Below are 22980 nucleotides of genomic sequence, written 5' to 3'. Positions count from 1 at the left end.
GGCTCTAGGGTGGAGAAAACAAAGTGGGCCCTAATTTAATTGCTTCTTGCCTCACTTGCCTAACCCTTCAGTTCTCTTCCTGATAAGAAATGCCCCTATGATATAATAAGAAAAGCATTTGTTCTCTATCCTTTGTTCATGGCACAAAGTTCCTCAAACCCTTGGAATTTCTCAAGCGATAGGAGGGTCTATAGCTTGTTGGTCAGAAGCACAGATGACAGCCTGAACTTGTGATTGACATCTGAAGTGGGGAATGGGAGCAGTCTTGTGGGAGTTAACCCTTAACCTCTGGAATCTCTAGGCAAATCATGTCAGAACTGAGTTAATTGCTTCATGGTGCTGAAAACACACATTGGATCCACTATCTCAAGCTTGCAGCATCCTCCACCCCCTACCCCACCCCATCTAGCCTCTTGTCTTCAATCCTGTCTGGCCCCTTCCATGTTCTTCCCTTCAAAGGCCAACTCCTCCAGGAAGCTTTCCCTCATGTGTGTTTCAACCTTGTTTGAAATCTCAGTTTTGGTATCAATAGAACTCTTGTGTGCCTCCTATTCCCCCTCATGATAAGAGGAGTTCTCCCTTAGGACTTTTGTGAGCGCCAATGCTCAGCACAGAGCTTGGCATACGATATGTGCTCAGGTGATATTGATGGAGAGCTCTTTCTCCCATACTCCACACATAAGCACTTTGCATCTTCATGTATGGCCCTAAAGTTAAAATGATGATGAGAGGAGCCCTTCCCCTGTGGATGGGCTGCCACCTTAGTTTCTAATTATTATCACACTGTGGTAGCTACCTTGTGTTGAGTTTCAACAATATGCACCTGGGCACCTGACACATACAAAGTCATTTAATCATCAAAAATGACAAGGTAGGAGTTCCTGTCATGGTTCAGTGCTTAACGAACACAACTAGTATCCGTGAGGACACGGGTTTGATCCCTGGCCTTGCTCAGTGGGTTAAGGATCCAGCATTGCTGTGACTGTGGTGTAGGTCACAGATGCGGCTTGGATCCTGAGTTGCTGTGGCTGTGGGTAGGCCAGCAGCTAGAGCTCTGATTTGACCCCTAACCTGGGAACTTCCATATGCCATAGGTGTGGCCCTAAAAAGACAAAAAAAAAAAAAAAGTCAAGGTAGAAATCTTTACCCTAATTTATAGAAATAAAAGTCAAAGTGTCAGAATATCAATAAGCATCAGTGGTCTCATCTGCAAGTGCAGATAATAATGCTAACTCATTTGGTTGATATTACAGTTTAATATGATCATACATGCAAAATACCCAATACAATACCTAGTACATACTAAGTGTGCACAAATGGCAAATAATAATAAATACTCCTTAGCCTGGATTATAGTCAGCACACCTTCACAGACCTTTCCCACTCATCTTGACCCCTGGGAGACCCTAATATTAATATGTTGAAACCCTAATCCCCAAAATGATGGTATTTGGAGATGGGGACTTTGGGAGATAATTAGGTGTAGATGAGGTCATGAGGGTGAGGCCCCTGTGATAGGATTAGTGCTTTTATAAGAAGAGACACCAGAGAGCTTGTTGCCTCTGCCATGTGAAGACAAAGCAGTAAGTCAATCATCTGCAACCAGGAAGATAGCTTTTACCAGAACTTGACCATGCTGGTGCCTTGATCTCAGACTTCTAGCCTCCAGAGCTGTGAGAAATAAATTTCTGTTGTTTAAGCCACCCAGTGTCTGGTACTTTCTGATGGCAGCCCAAGTAGACTAAGATGCAAGGCTATAAGCAAATATGCCTTTTGTTTTGGAAGAAAATGCCTTTGCATCAAGGTATTTTGCTTGCTTACCACTTAATGTTAAACAAAAATTCAACTGAGTGAATTTGAAGATCTCAATTAGATCTTTATTTAATGATTCATGAATTGGGCAGAATCTCATCTTAAAAGTCAGAAAGGCGCTCTCAGGACCTATAAGAAATAGAAGGTTTTTATAGGCAGCAGGGGGAAGAAAAAGGAAGTTTCTAGCAAAAGAGTGGGTTATTTCAGGCAAGGTCACCTTCATTTGGGGAAAGGTGTGAATCTATCAGATTATTTGAGTAGTCCTGACCAGGTAATTCCAGATTGACTGATTAAAGGTCACATTCCTAGGAGAGGCTGAAACTAATTTAATTAGGTATTAAGTCATGTTTTGCTGATGTGGGGCTTAGCACAGGTGACTCCATTTGGCCCTGTTGTTTCTTTTTCTTTTTCCTTTTTAAAAAAAAATACTATGAAAATGGTAGATACTCCAAGCTCAGTGCTCTTCAGTTGAAATTCAAATCCTTTGCATGTTCAGCATCCATCTGGCTCATGTGATTGCCACCACAGGACTTGGAGAAAAAGGGAAACCCCTGCAAGTGATGCATATGATGCTTGTGCTCTGGGTAATAAAGTCTTTTATTTCTGACCCAGGAGTCTCCTATTTTCTGCCAGCATTCAAACATATTGGCTTGCAAATACAGTAAAATCAAATCCCAGAATTGACATCTATGACGAAGGCGAAGTTAATTTATTTTGGTTTCTCAAAAAAGTCATGCCCTGGAAAAACATCACAAATGCTAGAATATTTAGGCCCTTCTCTTCTCCTGGTAACCTCTATCAGTTTCTCTGGGGCGCCTTCTCCCCTTCCTTCCATTCCTTATCCTTTGACTGCACTGTTTCCCCCCTCCTCCAAATCTCCAAAGAGCTTTCTGCTTCTCTGACCAAAGCACTTCTTTCAAAGTATTGTACTTGCCTATTTATTTACTTGGTCCTTTCTCCCCTAGGAGAGTAGGATCTCTGTGAGGTCAGAGATTGTGTCTTCTAAAATACATCCCAGATCTAGTACATTGCCTGGCATCTGTTGGTGCTTATTAAGTATTTATGGAATGAATGCCATGTTATTATAGTGATATGCATAAGCAGTATAAAAACAGAGTTAACTCAGACTGAAGGCCTAAAAGGATGGCCTTAAAGGAAAGCAAAATATGTCTCACCCCAAATATGACTCTTTGACATAAAAGTTATTTTGAGCTGAAGGCAATTAAGAAGCAGTAAATGCAGAAAAGGCTCCCCCTTTCCCTTAAAGGCAGGAAATAAATGTCCCCTTTTATGGAGACAGATTCTTACCATTCCAAAGACTAGAGACCAGCGTGAAAGAAAAAATAAATAAAAATGAAGTAAGTATGGCTAAGAGAGCTCTCTAAAATGGAGCCAGGAGGTCACTTTTGCATGTCTCAACCTGTATGGAATCTTATTGTCTTAAAGCCAGAATCCAGATCATCTGCTCAATGTTTCAGAAACTCAAGATAATTATCCAACTCTCACCCTAAAATACTTCATGGCAGCCTATTTACTTATTGGAACTTTATCCTAAAATAACTGGTGAGAACCTATCCTTTAAGAACAAATACTTCCTTTCTTGCTTCAGGGTCGATCATAATTCTTGCACAACCACATGTATTTTGCCTTTTTAAGCTCCTGACTCTCTCTTCCTTGAACACTTTTTCAATTTTTCAGTCTTTCAAATTGCAATTCTTAAGACCCCCAAATAAAACACTTGGCTTTTTTTTGTAGTCTTGATACCGATTATCATTAATAATCACTAATATTATTGTTTGACAAGAAACACCAGTGTAATCTGCAAACAAACCTTGTTAACCTAACTCTTACCTTCCCACTTAAGGAAGATAAGGACTACCTAGCTCTAGTTGGACTTCCCCTAACCCAAGACCCATTATCTTGCCAATTCTACACAAATTTTAAATATTTTCAGCTCTAGTCACTTCTTCTGGTCTTAATTCTCTTGTGAAGACTCCCAAGTACATGCAAAATGTCTACAAAATTTTCATGCTCTTCTCCTATTAGCCTTTGCCAGTTTAATTTTCAGGCCCAGCCAGGGATCCTAAGAGAATGGAGGGAAATTTTTCCTCTCTTACAGCCTCCTAAAAAACCTGATGATTGAGGTTGGTTTGAAGGATTGGTTAGGCAGAGAGAGAATGGAAAAGTGTTTCAGGCAGTGAGGATGGTATATGAACTCTCAAGAAGTAGGAGCTGGAAAAGCAATGCCTTTCAGAAACTGCGGATGACTTAGCATGGCTGCAGCTACAGTCAGAAGGAGGAGTGGAAGGAAATAAAGCTGACTTGACAGGGAGGCAAAGACTGATCATGAAGTCTAAATTTTATCTACAATTCAGATTTTCAAGTCAGGTTTGGATCCTCTTCAGTGTATCATAACAGGAAATAGTGAGATGCACAAAAAAGAGTAGTAATTTCAAAAAACTTCTGTTACCATTTTGGTTCCTCCTCTCACTTCCCTCTGGGCCTCAGAAACACGGTAAAGACAGTGATGATATTTTTTCTGGAGTGCTTTAAGTGGATTAAATGCAATAATTTAGGTAAAGTTCCTGGTACATGGCGTCACTCAATAAATACCAGTTTTCCCTTCTCTTTTTCCTTGGGGCCTTTTGTGCAAGCGGGGTGGAGGGCAGTCCCATCTCCCACAGCCCTCCCAGGCACAGACCGGTGTTACTGGAAGAACCAGCCGGCGGGTCCCAGTCCCTCGGGTTGGTCTGGCTTGGGCTCAGCCGCGCGAGGGCGCTCTAGGATGCTCCTCCGCGCTCTATGGTTTTTCCTCCGCCCCGGAAGTGGTTCCAGGCAAGGGTTGGTAAGGTCGGGCCATGGTGGGGCAGAGGTTGGGAAGATGGCGTGGCGTGGCTGGGCGTGTAGAGGCTGGGATTGCAGACAGGCATGGGCTCCACCGGCAGGCAGACGCAGCTGCGAGGAGCTCACCGCGGGCCTGGCCCCGCCGCAGCTACTCGGGCGCAGGTAATGACCGCCGCTCGTGGCTTCTCGACTCTGGTGACCCTGGCTTTGGAGGTGTATCTTTAGGGGCGGAGGCCGTGTGGGCCTCTCGTGCCACTCCCCGCTCACCCTCTGTGCACATCCGTCCCTTCTCTCTCCGTCCCTCCTTCCTCTCTCGCCGCCGTCCAGTCCTCGCTTCTAGCCGCGCCATCCTGCCCCGGATTCACAGTGACCAGCCCCGGCCCAGCTTTCAGTGAGCCCGCGCTGGCCCCTCTTCCGTCGGGAGGGACAGTAATCGGCGAGGGCTGATCGCGCGCCACGCCTCATAATCCCGCCAGCGAGGGAAGTAGTTTAACACACCTACTCGAATGGCAGGGCCAAGATTTTATTTTCCGTCGGTTTTTACATAAACCTTAGTTTTACTGCAAATTACCTTCTTTAGCGTTTAGAAAGCCTTATAAGGGAAGACAGAATCGCAGGAGGGCATCACTTTGACGCTTGCGGAGTTGTAGGAGAGGCTTTTCTGTTCAAGAATTGAGATAGTGGAATAGTTGGTTTCCAGATGATTTGAAAACAAAACTACTCGACTGTTCCCGAGTGGAGGCTGTTTGAAGGGTATGTTCTGTCTGTAATTGGCTGCTTTTGCCTTAGAATAATTCAACTCTAAATTGAGAGAAGAGAGAAATCCCCAACTAAGATTCTGATGTGTATGGGTTCTGAAATTATTTACTGTTCTTTATTCCAGAGTTTCAGCTTTCCTAATTTCTACCTCAGATAAGTGCCCTGAATCCACCCGATTGATGGTAGATGGTAGCAAGAAACACGAATGTTAGATAATTGAGGCTCCAGAGTGGTAGAGCCATTGCTTAAAGTCACCTGGAGTGTTTGTAGGCTATATTTCCCAGACCCTAGCCAAGTCCTGTCAACTCAGAAGTCTTAAACTTCTGAGGAGAGGAAAAAGAAGGTCGGGTGGAGGTGGTGATTGATTTCAGCAGTCCTGATTTCATTCTTTACTCCAGATCCCAATTGAAATTGTAGAGTTTGGGAGGCAAGAAAAGTGAATATAGCTCTTGGGAAGCAACAGGTGTTGTATATTAATAATATGTGTTAGGAAGGGAAAGGAAAAGAAAAACTTGCCTACTGAGGAGCGTCTAGGAGTTCCCACTGTGGTGCAGTGGGTTAAGGATCTGGCGTTGCTGCAGCTGTGGCTGGGATTTGACCCCTGGCCTGGGAACTTGCATATGCCATGGGTAAAGGAAAAATAGGAGCCTCCAGTAAAAATTGGAGAGCATTTGGGAAAAACATACAATTGACGTTGATGATTAACATCACAATTTTTAAAAGTTGTCATTTATAGGAGTTCCCGTTGTGGCTCAGTGGTTAAGAAATCTGACTAGGAACCGTGAGGTTGCAGGTTGAATCGGAATTGGAGCTATAGCTGCTGGCCTACACCACAGCAACGCCAGATCCTAGCCGTGTTTGCAGTCAACACCACAGCTCACGGCAACACCCCATTCTTAACCCACTGAGCAAGGCCAAGGATCGAACCTACTTCTTCGTGGATACTAGTCAGATTCATTTCTCCTGGGCCATGCCAGGAACTTCTGAATTTCCTTGTATATAACTATTAGGTATGCTTTCACTTCTAGAAGTTCTAAAATTAGATCACAGAGGAATGAAGTCAGGGATATGGTTAAAAAGCAGAGGTTTGGGCTCAATCTCAAACATTGCAGTTGAAGACATTTATCATGCTTTTTCTGGTTGGTTTTACATTTTAAGAAGTGTAAAACTGTTGGAGTTCCCATCTTGGCACAGCGGAAAGGAATCCGACTAGGAACCATGAGGTTTCGGGTTCAATTCCTCGCCTCACTCAGTGGGTTAAGGATCTGGCATTGCCCTGAGCTGTGGTCTAGGTTGTAGATGTGGCTTGGATCTGGCGTGGCTGTGGCCAACAGCTGCAGCTCTGATTAGACCCCTAGACTGGGAACCTCCATATGCTGTGGGTGTGGCCCTAAAAAGCAAAAAAAAAAAAAAAAAAGAAGTGTAAAACTAAAAAAGCTTCCTAAATGTGTGATGAAGCTCATATTATAGCTAAAAGCATCCTGTCCCCAGCTCTAATTGATTGAGTCAGTAAGGGGAATTTTTTTGGTTTATGTGGTTAAAAAGTCCAGGGATGAGGCTTGGCTTCTGGTGAGGCAGGATCCAGTGTTCCAGATGGTCACCAAGACTCCATTCTCCTCCATGGCTTGGCTCTACTTCCTAAATGTTGGCTCTGTTTTCTCAGGATGCTATCTCCATGGTGTTGTAAGATGGCTCTCAGCAGCACTTGGGGCTGTATACCTTTAGATTCAAATCCAGGAGGAAAAATTCTCTTCCCCAGTATTACAAACAAAATCTTGAACTTGATGTTAACTGGAGTGGATTGCTCTAACTTGGGCTACATGTCCATCTTTGAATCCCTTAAAGTTGCCAGGGAATGGGATGTGTAGGTTTGCTTAAGCCAGTTAGGAGCTTGATGTGCCTTCCCAAACCAAATAGCTGGAAATTTCAGGGTCCTCTTAGGAGAGGGAAAGAGGGTGTGGATGCTGGCAATGAGTCTTAATCCACCGTCAGTCCTAGTGAAACATTCAGGTTGGAATTCTTTGGTTTCAAACCCTATTTTTAAAATTCCTATCATGTTACCTAGATAACTATTGTAATTTAAATAGAAATGTTGTTGGAAGAATGGGACATTAGGTTCTAGCTCCTGCTGTTCAAAAAGTGGTTTATGAACCAGCAGTTTGGGACGGAGTTTACCAAACCTATTTTGTAAAAGGCTAGATAGAAAAGGGCCATATTGGAGTTCCCTTGTGGCATAGTGAGGTAAGAACCTGGTGTTATCACTGGAACATCTCAGGTTGCTGCTGTGGTGCAGATTCATTTTCTGGGCCGGGAACTTCCACATGCCCTGGGTGCAACCAAAAAAAAAAAAAAAAAAAGAAAGAAAGAAAATAGGGCCACATAAGTTTTCTGTCAGATATTCTCTTTCTTTTAAACAACTCCCTAGAAATGCAAAAGCAATGTTAAGCTGGAGTGCCAGATTCACTCTGCAGGCTATAGTTTGTCAGTCTGTAATTTAGGAGCTTACTTAGAAATGCAGAATCTCAGACTTACTCACCCCAGACCTACTGAATTAGAATCTTAGTTTAAATAAGATCCACAGGTGATTTGTATATAAAGTTTTTACCACATCTGTGGTAAATCTCAACCCTCTGGCACATGAGAATCACCGGGGGAGCCCTTAAAACTACTGATGCCTTGGTCCCACCCCCGGAAATTCTAATTTAGTCTGTATGATGTGGAGCCGTGGTATAGTATTTTTAAGAGCTCACCAGGTAATTCTAGTGAGTAGTAGAGGAAAGGAAAAGCTGTTTTCCCTCTGCCAGTCTTAGGTTCTTTGGCTGGGGCCCTGTCAGATTAACAAGAGGAAAACAAACAAGTTTATGAAAATGCTCATTGCGCATACATATGGGAATAGTGATGAATAACCCAAAGGGGTGGTTAGAACTTGGGCTGACAAAAGAATAACGACATTTTTTTTTTTGTCTTTTTGCTATTTCTTGGGCCGCTCCTGCGGTATATGGAGGTTCCCAGGCTAGGGGTCGAATCGGAGCTGTAGCTGCCGGCCTACGCCAGAGCCACAGCAGCCAGAGCCACAGCAACGCGGGATCCGAGCCTCGTCTGCAACCTACACCACAGCTCACGGCAACGCTGGATCGTTAACCCACTGAGCAAGGGCAGGGACCGAACCTCCAACCTCATGGTTCCTAGTCAGATTTGTTAACCACTGCGCACAACGGGAACTCCAAGAATAACAACATTTTAGAGAAATGACAAAACAAAGGAAAAGGACTTTGAGTTTCTAGGGCAGCACATTGTAGGAAGGTAATATAAGAGGGAACCTAATGGAAGACAAGGGCTAGTTGGTAAAGTTTGTTCTCTAGCTTCCTCTGGTGCTTTCTCTGGGCTCATTGGGCCTTAGAGCTGTCTTGTGGTTAACTACTGTCCTTCCTGGTAGAAAGGGGAGAGTGGGTTCACCTTTACAAATGTACATCCTGCTTTTAGGCATATAAGGGCAGCGCAGGGAGTTTTTCTTGTATCTGCTGCTTCTCTGTTGCCAGAATAATCCCTATGCCAAAGTGGCGTATTTGAGGGTGGCATATCCTGTGACTCTATAGGGGCCAGCATTGAGAATTACTATTCCAGACTAAGCTTTCAGGGTCATAACTTCCTCTGCCACGATTAATGTGATAGATTAAAAAATACTACCGTGATAATTTGCAACTTCTCATCCATAATTGGAATCTGTTTCCCTGTTTCTTCAAGCTGGGTTGGGCTTGTGACTTGCTTTTATACAGCTTTGCACAATGCTTTTTCCCCAGTGGCATGTGGAAGAAGTAATGTGCGAGGTTCAGAGTCTGGGCCTGGAGAGGCCTTGCAGCTTTAGCCTTTTCTCCCACTGCCATGGTAGAAGCCCCTGTTAGACTAGTCTAGAGATTATGGAGACCATTTAGAGAGATGGCCAGTTGACAGCCCATACTGAGGCTCCAGATAGGGCAGTGAGGCCATCTTAGACTCTCCAGCTCCAGTTCAGTAACCAAATGACTGGCTGCATGAGTGACCCCTGGTAGGACCAGTGGAAGAACTGCCCAGCCGAGTGCAGCTAACTTACAGAATCATGAGAAATAATAAATTAGGATATTAGGACAACTAAGTTTGGGGCAGTCTGTTATGCAATAACAGCTGGGCAAGAGCAAATGAGACAGCTGGGCAAGCAGCTGCCAGATCAGGATCTGCTGACCAAAGTAAGAACTATGCTGCCTGCAGCATTATTTTCACTAGCAGAATTATCTTGTGTGTTCCCTTCTCACTAAACTCAGTTCTGACTTTAGGTGTGCCCGTATATCTGATTAGCAGGCTGTGATCACATTTGGAACCCTAACCAAAAGGATACCTGTGAAATAGTTTATAGCTTTCCATTCTCTGCAGCATGTGAATGTACCTTAGGTAAAAGGAATAGGTGTTCAGTGACCCTAGACATAGTACTTAGTTCTGTCCCCAAAGTTCTGTATGTCCAGCTGTAATTCCCAATGTATTTGCCCTTGACATGTGTGTTCTACATCTGAACTTAACCCTGGGGCCAACTTGTGTAACATGTTCTTGGTGTCCTCAGCGCCACACTTCTGTTGAGATTCTCAGTGTAACTATTATTCTAGGCAGAGGGTCTGGCTTTGCTTCAAATTCAGATTCCCAACTTGGTGTATTTGTATTCCTTTTCAATTATTGTGCTTCACGATTATAACTGAATTGACAAAGCTGTAGAAAGTAGTCTTTCATTAGAACCAACTGAGTACATAGCCTATAGTGTTAAGCTGTTGGAGATGTTCAGGAATCTCATTCTTCATATTTCTTGGTCTAAAAAAAAAAAAAGCCGGAAACCAACAATACTGGGTTGTAACAATTTGTAACCATTTACCTTGGAAACATTTAAAGGAAAAATGTATTTCCATTACTTTATGTCACACCTTTGGCTTTTGGCAGGAAGTGGTGTTACCTGTTACTTTACTTACTAGCCCTGATTCTAAATTACTTTGGAATATATAATGTAAATCGAATTCAGTTGCAGAAGAATAACATCTGCTATTTTAAAGGTATCATCAGGAATACCTTTGGCTATAAGTTTATTGTTGCTTAAATAAATGAGAGTATTTATCTAGCATAAAATGACTGGAGATAGGTATCTATTGTCTTTGCTCAGTGGCTCAAAAAATGTCAGTTAGTACCCAAATACCTTGGCCTTTATCTTGGTATAAGATGCCTGCTACAATGGTAGGCATTACAACCTTTTCCAAGGCAAAAAGAAGTGGGAGGGAGTTCCTGTCGTGGCACAGAGGAAATAAATCCGACTAGGAACCATGGGGTGCGGGTTTGATCCCTGGCCTTGCTCAGTGGGTTAAGGATCTGGTGTTGCTGTGGCTGTGGTGTGGGCCTGTGGCTACAGCTCCAGTTAGACCCCTAGCCTGAGAACCTCCATATGCCCAGGTGTGGCCCTAAAAAGACAAAGGACAACAAAGCAAAACACTGAAATCTCCATTTTTATTGGATAAGCAAAACCTTTTCCAGAGGTTTCTAAACAATTCTTTTTTTTTTTTTTTTGGTCTTTTTGCCTTTTCTAGGGCCGCTCCTGAGGCATATGGAGGTTCCCAGGCTAGGGGTCTAATTGGAGCTGTTGCTGCCGGCCTACACCATAGCCACAGCAATGTGGGATCTGAGCCTCATCTGCAACCTATACCACAGCTCACGGCAACGCCAGATCCTTAACCAACTGAGCAAGGCCAGGGATCGAACCCACAACCTCATGGTTCTTAGTCGAATTTGTTAACCACTGAGCCACAACGGGAACTCCCTAAACAATTCTTAAGTCTCATTTTATCAGAACTCTGTAGTATGGCTACCCCTAGCCATAGGAGAAACTGGAAAAGTGAAGATATTTACCTTTCCTAGCCTCTGCAGAAAAAGAGGCAAGACAACAAGAAATTGAAATAGATTTGGAATTGGCTATTCAGCAATATTTGCTGAAGGATATTCATAAGACTGGGAATAGGCTCTGAAGGAGTTCACAGATAATCAGAGCAACATTGGCATTGTTTGAATAAATACATTGCTTTCCAAAATAGATTTCGTTGAAAGGAGTAACCTTTATTTGTAAGTATAAATTCTGAATTAGTAAGTTAGTTTTAGGACTTATTACTTTATCATTATCACTCATCCTCACTTAACTAACCTCGCCGAGGATACAACCAACTGTGGTGGGGAGGGCCAACTATATTACACCCTTTTATTAAAAAAAAAATTTATTATAGTGGTTTACAATGTTCTGTCAATTTCTGTACAACAAAGTGACCCAGTTATACATAAGCATATACATTCTTTTTCTCACGTTATCCTCCATCATGTTCCATCGCAAGTGATGGGATATAGTTCCCTGTACTATAGAGCAGGATCTCATTGCTTATCCACTCCAAATGCAGTAGTTTGCATCTGCTAACCCCAAAGTCCCGGTCTATCCCATTCCCTCCCCCTCAGCAACCACAAGTCTGTTCTCCATGTCCATGAGTTGGTTTCTTTTCTGTAGATAGGTTCATTACTGCTAAACCACCATTTTATGTAAGAGATTTGAGCACCCTGAATTTGGTACCCGCAGGGGATCCTAGAACCAATCTCCCATGGGTACTGAAGGACAACTGTATTCTATCGTATGAATATACCACAGTTTATCCTTGCCCCTGTTGATGGAAATTTAAGTTCCAATTTTTAACTGTTAGAATTGAGCTGCTATGATTGCAAACATTTTAAACTGCCCAGGATGGAATTTCTCATCTCTCATCTTCTAATTTCCTGTTACTATTTGGTGCCTTTGATTTTCCTTATCTTAGTGAATAATACCACTTTCCTTTCATTTATTTCATAGATAATGTTGATTTGTGTCATATTCCAGATTCCACATATGAGTGATATCCTATGGTATTTGATTTACTTCACTTAGTATGATAATTTTTAGGTTCATCCATCTTATTGCAAATGGCATGATTTCATTCTTTTTATGTCTGAGTGATATTCCATTGTGTGTATGTTTACACCATATGTTTATGTTCTTTATCCATTCATCTGTCGATGGATATTTAAGTTGTTTCCATGTCTTGCTATTGTAAATGGTGCTACTATGAACATGGAGGGGGGCGTGTATCTTTTCAAATTAGGCTTTTGTCTTGGTATGTATCCAGGAGTGGCATTGCTGGATCCTACGGTAACTCTGTTTTTAATTTAGGTTTGTTTTTTTTTTCCTGGTCTTTTTAGGGTGGAACCTGAGGCATATGACGTTCCCAGGCTAGGCATCAAGTTGGAGCTGTAGCTGCCGGCCTACGCCACAGTCGTAGCAACATGGGATCTGAGCCATGTCTGTGACCTACGCCACAGCTCACGGAAACGCCAGATCCATAACCCACGGAGTACGGCCAGGAATCGAACCTCATGGATAGTAGTTGGGGTCATTACTGCTGAGCCACAATGGGAACTCCCTTTTTTTGGGAGGAGGGCACTCCTGTAGCATGCACAAGTTCCTGGGCCAGAGAGTGAACCCTCACCATAGCAGTGACAACACTGGATCCTTAACCATTGCACCATCAGGAAATTCCTATTTTTAGTTTTTTGAGGAACCTTCATACAGTTTTCCATAGGTGCTGCACTGATTTTTCTTCCCACCACAGTCTAACAGGGTTCCCTTTTCTCTATACTCTCTAGCATTTATTATTGGTAGACTTTTTAATGATAGCCATTCTGACTATTGTGAGTACCTTGTTGTAGTTTTGATTTGTATTTCTCTAATAATTGCCAGTGATGAGCATCTTTTCATGTGCCTGTTGGCCGTCTGTATGTCTTCTTTGGAGAAATGTTTATTTAGGTCTTCTGTACCTTTTTTTTGTTGTTGTTATTGTATGAACTGTTTGTTGGTTGCATCATTTACAAATATTTTCTCCCAGTCCACAAGTTTTCTTTTGGTTTTGTTTGTTTCCTTTGCTCTGCAAAAGTTTATAAGTTTGATTAGGTTCCATTTGCATATTTTTGCTTTTATTTCTATTGGCTTGGGAGACCTAAGGAAACATTGGTATGATTTATGTCAGAGAATGTTTTGCCCGTGTTCTTGTCTAGGAGTTTTATGGTGTCTTCTCTTAAATTTAAGTCTTTAAAGCCATTTTGAATTTGTTTTGTGTATGGTGTGAGTATGTGTTCTGACTTCATTGATTTACATGTGGCTGTCCAACTTTCCCAACAACACTTGATGAAGAGACTATCTTTTCCCCATTGTATATTCTTGCCTCCTTTGTTGAAGATTTATGGTCCATAGGTGTATGGGTTTATTTCGGAGCTCTCTGTTCCATTGATCGGTGTGTCTGTTTTTGTGCTAGTACCACACTGTTTTGATTACTGTAGTTTTGTGGTGTTGTCTGAGATGATTTATAGATTTTTTTTTGTCTTTTTTTTTTTTGCCTTTTTCTAGGGCCGCTCCCGTGGCATATGGAGGTTCCCAGGCTAGGGGTCTAATTGGAGCTGGAGCTACTGGCCTACGCCAGAGTCACAGCACTGCAGGATCCAAGCCGCGTCTGCGACCTATACCACAGCTCACAGCAATGCTGGATCCTTAACTCACTGAGCAAGGCCAGGGATTGAACCTGCAACCTCATGGTTTCTAGTCAGATTTGTTAACCACTGCGCCATGATGGTAACTCTGATTTATAGATTTTTAATCTTAGTGATTAAGAGAACTGTGGTCCCACTGAAAGAATAAGGAAGTCAGAAAATTAAGCTATGTGTAGAAAGGGATGAATTCCCTTTGGAATATAATGATTTTAAAGTAATGGGGAGTATATCCTAGTGGAAATATTCAATGTATAGTTGGAAATGCAAGACAAGAAAATCCTGAGACTGGGACTAGAGACATGTATTTGAATCAGTTACTTGCTTAGAAGTCATCCAGGCTATAGAAATTCTTTTATTCAGCCAAAGTGTTTCAGGGGCCGGGTTATAAAGATGAGAAGACCTGTCTGATTGCTTTCAGGGAGTTCTATGAGTCTAGAAGTATCATATGTTTAGAGTACAATAAAACAAACAGGAAGGGGCCTCTATGTGGTCCGCCTGGGGGAAGTTACTATTTTACAAGAGAAAAAGACAATGCTTCACAAATTTATATGGATTCAGTTTGAATGAGAGTGTGCAAAGGAACCATTATTGGAGCCTTTAAGTATATCTGTTTCTAAGGGATAGGAGAAAGGAGGAAGCTATCTGGAAAGTGAATTTGAAGATCAGGGAGTGAGTGCATCCTTACAGGTGTTGATAGGTGTGATCAGTAGTGTCAGATGTTTCAAGGTCAGGCTATAAGAACTCAAAAGGCAAAACCCTTTATAGAACATCTGGTGGGTGTCTCCCACACTGGTAGTGAAGTAAATATGGGGCTTGGTGGGGGAAAAATCCACCAGTTTGGAATGGTCGGTTGATAAAAGGAAATCATTATTTGATTTAAAGGTTCTGGAATTTGACCAAATTTCAAATAAGATAACAAAGCTATTCTGTGCTAATTCAAACCACACCTTGTAGTCATCCAGCTTTTTATAGGATTGCAAACTGAAGGATGGATACAAACTATTTTATTGATTGATACACAGTAACAGCCCAAACAAATTCCCTCTATAAAGTTGCTGTAGTTTATATGTCTCCCCTGTTCCAGAAAGACACAGTTCATTGTTTTGACTGAATCCTACTTAGGAGTAGGAATCTTGGTGGCTTTGGGGCTACAAAGTGAGAATAAACCAAAATGGTGATAATGCAGGTCAAGTGGGGAAGCTCATAGAGGTTGATGTTTGCAGGACGTAGCTCTGTTTCTAATCTCTTTTTTTCCCCCTATAGGTTTAACTTTTTTATTCAGCAAAAATGTGGATTCAGAAAAGCACCCAGAAAGGTTGAACCTCGAAGATCAGACACAGGAAGAAGTAGTGAAGCATATAAGAGAAGTGCTTTGATTCCTCCTGTAGAAGAAACAGCCTTTTATCCTTCTCCCTATCCTATAAGAACTCTTGTAAAGCCTTTGTTTTTTACTGTTGGGGTAAGAGCTCATGTCACTAGGAGTACCTACTTGCTGCAGGTGTCGTGTTAAAGTATTATCTGTCCCTATTTCAACTCCCTTAAAGTAAAAACAAGGTGGGGTGGGGGTGTCAAAAGGTATGGGGTCATGATCATAAGAGAACGTGAATTTAATAGTTGCTGTTAAGAGTTTGATTCACTTATGTAAGCCCTGGAGAAGAAACTCATGGGCCTCTTACTTGGTGTTACATTGCTAGTGATACTGAGTTGACTTTTGAATTTTATGGGAAGTTCTAACTGTAAACAGGCCCCAGGGTACTGTGAAGTTCGTAAAATGGGAAACAATTAAATGTTCTTTTCACCTAATAGGTTTCAGTGTGCCAGATCTATTTCTTTTAAATTTATTTTGTAATGTATATAGTTTACAGGTTGTGCATTTGGATCGGCTGCTATTTGGCAATATGAATCACTGAAATCCAGGGTCCAGAGTTATTTTGATGGTATAAAAGCTGATTGGTTGGATAGCATAAGACCACAAAAGGAAGGAGACTTCAGAAAGGAGGTAAAGATAAACATGGTGTTTTTTCTGTTTATTATAGGTGATCAGTTTTTGAAGTCTAGTTACTAAGTGTTTTTAGTTAATGGTGGTGTTAGGTCAGTAGATATAAGGTCATTGCACTTAATATTCTTTAGAGTCATTTCATTGCAGGGTTAATGTTTTGTATGTCTGACGGTATTGTACTTAACAGTGTTCCAAGAAGTTTGTCCCTCTATCCACATGTATCAAGAATCACTACATGCAGTTGTTAAAAAATTAATGTTTTGGAGCCTCTTCCAGTCCTACTAGGGACCACTGTTTTACTTGCATTATCTGGATGGTTTATTTTAGAGTACATATTAGAATCACAGGGAATTTTATGCTTCAGGGATGGAGATACTATGTGGATTTTAAAAAGCTTTTCAGTGATACAATATTTATATACCTCTAGTAAATACCTACTGTTAGTATTTCTAACTATGCTCAGGGATGAAGATGTAAGGAAAAGGTACAGATATAGAGCTTTTGGAACTTTTCATTACTTCATATGCAAGTTATTAGCTTTTCTTCCTGCTGATTTTCTTAAAATGTTGCCTTTGAGGTAAAGCCTATATTTTGTTCATTCCGCTTGACAGTACTTATTGAGCAGACCATTGGCTAATTTGTAGATTCAGGTCCATTTGTTTTTGAGGCACCTCCATATATTTTATGACACACTAACTGCCCTTCAATTTTCTACTTCCTAGGATCTTCTTAACCCGAGAGGGTAGCCTTGGGTTTTCTTTTTCTGCATTTTCTTTCTTTTTTGGGCGGGGAGGGGGGCACACTTGCAGCACATGGAGTTTCCCAGGCTAGGGATTGAATTGGAGCTGCAGCTGTTGGCCTTTGCCACAGCCACACCAGATCCGAGTCATGTCTGTGACTTACACTGCAGCTCATGCAACGGAAGAGCCTTAACCCATTGAGCGAGGCCAGGGATTGAACCTGCATCCTCATGGATACTAGTTGGGTTTGTTACCACTGAGCCACAATGACAACTCTGAGTTTTCTTTTCCTAACGATAGTTGAAGGTTCCTCTAGTAGGGAGAAGGATTCATTCCTCCTTCTTTCCCCATAGACACAAGAAGCATGAGTCCTACCTGTTTTAGAGAGGCTTTATGTCAGAAGAACAGTGGATGTACTATTTGCAGGTAAAAACTACAATAACCTAGCAGTGATTTTTGTTCAGTACAGTGGTTGAGAAGATAGTAACATTGACCTGCTCCACAATCTTAGATTCTTTAGAAAGCTACAGTTTTCTAGAGTTGCTGCTGTGGTGCAGTGGGTTAGAACCTGACTGCAGCGGTTCTAGTTGCTGTGGGGGTGTGAGTTTGATTTCTAGCCCGGCACAGTGGATTAAAAGATGTGGTGGTGCTGCAGTTGTGGCTTGCATTCAACCTGAGAACTCCTGTATGCTGCAGGTATGGCCATAAGAAAGAAGGAAAGCTGCAGGTTTCTGCATTACAGAGGTTTTTTTTGGCTGTGACTGTGGCATGTGGAAGTTCCTGGGTCAGGGATTGAAGCTAAGCCACAAAAAGTGACAATGCTGAGTCCTTAACTGCAGGGCCACAAGGGAACTCCCTGTGTTAGAAAGTTTTGATACCCAAATTGTTCCTTAGATTGGTGAAAATAACAAGCAATACATATAGTCTTCATCCAAAGATGGATCTGTTTAAAATAGTTAAATGATAGGATATAAAATATAATCCATGTTAATTAAAGGAAATTGAAATAACACATAAATATAACAGTGGAAGTGAAAGTCCTGGGAACCCCTGCCACACTATTAAGAAGCTGTGAGTAAGGTCTGAGAGCTCATGCACAATTTAATTATACAGTTGATTCTTGAACAATGCAGGGATTGGGGTGCCCACTGTCCACACAGTAGCAAACCTGCATCTAACATAGTTGGCCTTCTATAACATTGGTCCCACATCAGGTTCAGCCAACTGCAGATGGTGTAGTATACTATGGTACACATTTATTGAAAAAAATCTGTGTGTAGGTGGATCAGTGCAGTTTAAACCCCTGTTGTTAAAGTATCAACTGAGTTACAAAAATGGAACCATGGTTGTATATGGATTAATAAACATATCGATCTGTAACCTTTTTTTAAACTTGGGATTTCTTTCTGTATTCGTGTACAAAGTTTGCTTCAGTTTTATATTTAGAACATAGGTTTGTTTCAGTTTTTGCCTGTGGAATATGGAAGTTCCTGGCCAGGGATCAAACCTGCACCACAGCAGCAGTGACTCTCAAGCCAAAGCAGTGACACCACCAGATCTTTAACCATGAGGACACCAAGGAATGCTCTAGAACATGGGATTTTAAAAATCTAATCATGGAAAATTTCAAAAGTAAAGTAAAAAGAGTAAAGAGAATAGTATAATGCACACCTTTCATCATCAGTACATAGCCAGCTTTGTTTTATCTCATCCCCCTTCTTTCCCTTCCCTCTCTACCACTTGATTGTTGTAAAGCAAATTCTAGGCCTCTTTCATCTATAAAAATTTTTGAGGTATGTCTCTGAAAGATTAGGCAATTAGGATTCTTTTTTTCTTTCTTCTTCTTCTTCTTTTTTTTTTTTTTTGGTACCACACTTGTGGCATATAAAAGTTCCCAGGCAGGGGTCAAATTGGAGCTACAGCTGCTGGCCTACACCATGGCCACAGCAGCTTGGGATCTGGGCCTTGTCTGTGACCTATACCACAGTTCATGGCAACGCCAGATCCTTAACCCACTGAGTGAGGCCAGGGATCGAACCCAAATCCTCATGGATACTAGTTGGATTTGTTTCTGCTGAGCTACAAGGGAACTCTGGATTCTGTCTTTTTCTAAACCTCAATCTGATACATCTTTTTTTTTTTTTTTTCAAGTAATTTTAGTAGAAAATATTCTTGGTTAGAATTTTAAAATGAGATTGGGCCTCGTTGCATAATTATTTGATACCTATCTATACCTGGTAGTGTGCTTAGTGCTTTGTTAATGGTATTCCTCATAATGGTATTGCTTGATATCTGTTACTGTCTCCATTTTATGTATCAAGAAACCGAAGTTTAGAAGTAATTTGTCTGAGGTAACAGAGCTAATCCGTGGCTCTCTAGAGAATGCAAGCTGTCTGACTCTAAAACACTTGTGCTTTCCACTCAACCACATATTATGTCTGTGGTTCCCTAGAGGTTTTTACAGATGAGAACTCTTGCACAAGGCATTTTCTTTCTTATTTTTCATTTATGTAGCCTGAAAGTATTTACCATATAGTGATATGCAATTTTACTTCTGTTTTAGATTAACAAGTGGTGGAATAACCTAAGTGATGGCCAGCGGACTGTGACAGGTTTGTGTTAGCTTACACGTTTTAGCCATTCAAGGGAAGAGAAATCAAACCAAAAGGTACAGTATGTCACAGTCAGTGGCCTTTGTACCATGCTCATCAGTGGTTTAGAAGACAGATTCTGTACCTTCAAGCTAATGTCATAGTTTGAAAGTAGTGTGGCATAAAGGTATACATGATGCTCCGGGTCAGTTATTTTCTAATTGTGGTTTAGTATGATTCTGATCAAATGATCTTTGTTTTAAAATTCTAGCTTGTGAAATAGGTTCTAAGTAATTATTACTTTCCCAGTAAAGTAACTAAAGGGGATATTGATTAGGTACCTTCTTAATGCAGCATGCTTTATACATATTCTTGCCCTGCCTCACAGGGTTGCTTACAGGGTAGTTATCTCCCTTTTTACAGATAAGGAAACTGGCTTTCAGAGAAGGAACTTTTCGAAGGTCACCCTGCTAGTAAGTAGTAGAGCTGAGTTTCAAAACCTAGGTCTATTTCATCCTAAAGCCAATTTTCTCTTTTCTATACCATTCTGTTTATAAAATCCTCTTTAAATGGAAGCATAATATGTATATCATCATGATAATTCTGTTTTTGTTTTTTGCAAATTTTTATGGACTGTAGATCTGGCTCTTGAAGGTAACACTTGTACAACATTTCGTGGACTTGGTTATTTGAGAAATTTGGGGAAATGGATTTGTAAGTTCTTTAACAATTGTGCAGATAGGGGAAAACATCTTTCTGGAGAACTAGTAAAATAGTGTTTTTCTTCAGATATGGTTAGAGTTAATGGTGCTCTTAATTTTTGATATCTATTTAAGTGGTGAAAAGGTGCTTATCTATCTTCATTCAGACTATTTCCTGTGTTTGGAAGGTTTAGTTTTTCTGTCTCCTTGGTAGATCCTGATCGTCTTCAAGCTTATGGTTTAGACATTGCTTCCTGCACTACTTTCTTTTTTTCTAAACTCATTGCACTTTTAATCACTTACAACACAACCTGCCTTATATAATTACATGTGAATCCTCTTTGAGGACAATGATGAGATTTTTTCATTTTGCTGTACCTCCTAGCACATAATCTGGCACATAGTAAAGACATTCAGTTAAAATCTGAGTGAATGAATATTGATGAAATCTTGAATCAAAAGATTGAGATTTTTCAAAGTATGTTGCCATACTGTAGAATTGATTAGTCAGTGAGGTCTTATTAATAAATACGATAACTTCAAAAATAGCTTGGTAGTAACACATGTTTCCATTGGAATTGGGATTTTTTTTGGTTACTTGTTTTCTGAAAATTAACAGCATTTCCTTAGGGTAGCAAAGTTTTGATTTCTTTTGAAAGTGTCTTACAATTAGTTGATTTAACTTAGTGTTCTTTGAAAATGGTAAAAATTTTTGTCTTTTAACATATGAGGAAAATTGGGATCAGAATTTCAAACCTCTTTCATGCCAATACAGTTTATTCAGAGAAGTTGGTATTTAGAAATAATTAAAAATGAGTTCTTTCCCTTAGATGATGTTGTGATCTAACTAGTGGTTTGAGTATAAAGTACTTCGGACCACATAAATGTGAATGGTCATTCTAAAGATCTTAAATACTTAAGTACTTATTGTCAGGTTATCTCAATGACTTTTAAAGGTTAAGGAAATCTTTTTTGGTCTGTTCGGTGTCATCTCAGACTCTTCTTTTAGGAAATAGTTATTCTGGTAGCAGTGACTCTAGCTTCACAATACTTGTTAGGGGTATCAGCTATACACTAAGATTTCCATGATTAATAAGATTGTGCTTTAGTTATGTCTTGTCTTTTTTCAGAGGTACTAATTCATTCAACTGACCTTGCTTAGCTCTTCCAATTACTTTTTTTCTTTTCTTTTCTTTTTTTTTGTGTGTGTCTTTTTAGGGCTGCACTTGAGGCACATGGAGGTTCCCAGGTCAGGGGTTGAATCGGAGCTGTTGCTGCCGGCCTTCGCCGCAGCCACAGCAACGCCAGATCCAAGCCGTGTCTGTGACCTATACCACAGCTCACAGCAACGCCGGATCCTTAACCCACTGAGCAAGGCCAGGGATCGAACCCAAAACCTCATGGTTCCTAGTTGGATTTGTATCCATTGTGCCATGACGGGAACTTCGCAAAGCATTTATTTATATGTATTAAACACAAATGGTAGCATGTAATACATACTGCTCTACAGCTCTGTTTTTTTTTTTTTTTTCACTTAGTATTTTATTTATTTTTATTGATTTTCTTTTGCTTTTTAGGGCCATACCCAAGGCATATGGAAGTTCCCAGGCTACAGCTCAAATCGGAGCTATAGCTGCCAGCCTACACCACAGCCAAAGCCACATGGGATCTGAGCCATGTCTGCAACCTACACTACAGCTCATGGACGTGACGGATCCCTGACCCACTTAGGCTAGGGATTGAACCTGCATCCTCATGGATCCTAGTCGGGTTCGTTACTGCTGAGGCATGACGGAACTCCCATACTTAGTATTTTAAAGGACATTCTGTATCAATACAAGTAGGTCTGTTGCATGCTTTTTTTTTTTTTTCTTTTTACTACTGTTCCTATGGCATATGGAAGTTCCAAGGCTAGGGGGTGAATTGGAGCTGTAGCTGAGGAGTACTCCACAGCCACAGCAGCACCAGGTCTGAGCTGCATCTGTGACCTTTGCTGCCGCTTGCGGCAATGTCAGATCCTTAACCCACTGAACGAGGCCAGGATTCAAACCCACGTTCTCACAGGGACTGTGTTAAGTTCTTAACCCACTAAGCCACAATTGGAACTCCATACTGTATGCTTTTAAAAAAAACTTTATTGGGAATTCCTGTTGTGGCCCAGCAGAAACAAATCCGACTAGTATCCATGAGGATACGGGTTCAATCCCTGGCCTCACCTCAGTGGGTTAAGGAATCAGTGTTGCTGCGAGCTGTGGCTGGAATCTGGCATGGCTGTGGGTGTGGCCAGCAGCTGTAGCTCCGACTCCACCTCTAGCCTGGGAGCTTCCGTATACTGCAAGTGTGGCCCTAAAAAGAAAAAAAAAATTGAAGCATAATATACACAAAAGAATATGCCCGTGTCAGATGTACAACTGATTTTCACAAACTGAGCACATCCACGTAACTAGCACCCAGATCAGGAAAAGGAAATTACCATCACCTCAGGCTCATTCTTTTTAATGGCATTGCAGTAATCCATGTACATGAATACTATTGTAACAAGTCTTACATTAATGGATATTTAGGTTGTCTTTGGGCTTGCTTCCATAGGAGGATGGAAGATGGATGATTTCTCTGGATTTGCTCTTGTGACTCCAGGGAGTTGTGGGGCCAGTCTTGAACTTGTTTTGTGGATACTTCCCAGGAGGAGAAATAGAGCACTATGTAAAGCCAACAGAATGATCCCTTTCCTGTAGCCCTTGTTCGAAGGGAACCTGACGTAGGGACCACTTGAGCTCAGTTCCCTGGCTATTATGGATGTATATGCTTACCATTGTCTGGACTGGCCAGGTTTAGCTTCCTTCATTTAGAGGAGCTGTGGAGGGATGAACTGGCTCCCCTCAGAAACAGATGGGGATGCTGATATTAGATAGTGGACT

At 41.3% G+C, this 22980-nt stretch overlaps 1 protein-coding gene across 1 annotated transcript in view; it reads left to right on the top strand.

The window, feature by feature from the left end:
* The first annotated feature begins 4639 nt into the window (after window positions 1-4639).
* PARL (presenilin associated rhomboid like) overlaps window positions 4640-22980 on the top strand; it is a 51980-nt gene continuing 33639 nt past the window's right edge. Inside the window, exons 1-4 of the mRNA XM_047787601.1 lie at window positions 4640-4818; window positions 15295-15490; window positions 15890-16030; window positions 19334-19382. Of these exons, the coding sequence (XP_047643557.1) occupies window positions 4694-4818; window positions 15295-15490; window positions 15890-16030; window positions 19334-19382 (511 nt within the window). The 5' untranslated portion in view covers window positions 4640-4693. The remainder of the gene's footprint in view (window positions 4819-15294; window positions 15491-15889; window positions 16031-19333; window positions 19383-22980) is intronic.

This window comes from Phacochoerus africanus, chromosome 1, assembly GCF_016906955.1.
Source record: "Phacochoerus africanus isolate WHEZ1 chromosome 1, ROS_Pafr_v1, whole genome shotgun sequence".
Classification (NCBI taxonomy): Eukaryota; Metazoa; Chordata; class Mammalia; order Artiodactyla; family Suidae; genus Phacochoerus; species Phacochoerus africanus.
Note: the sequence above shows the minus strand (reverse complement) of the source record. Positions and strands in the feature narration are given on the sequence as shown.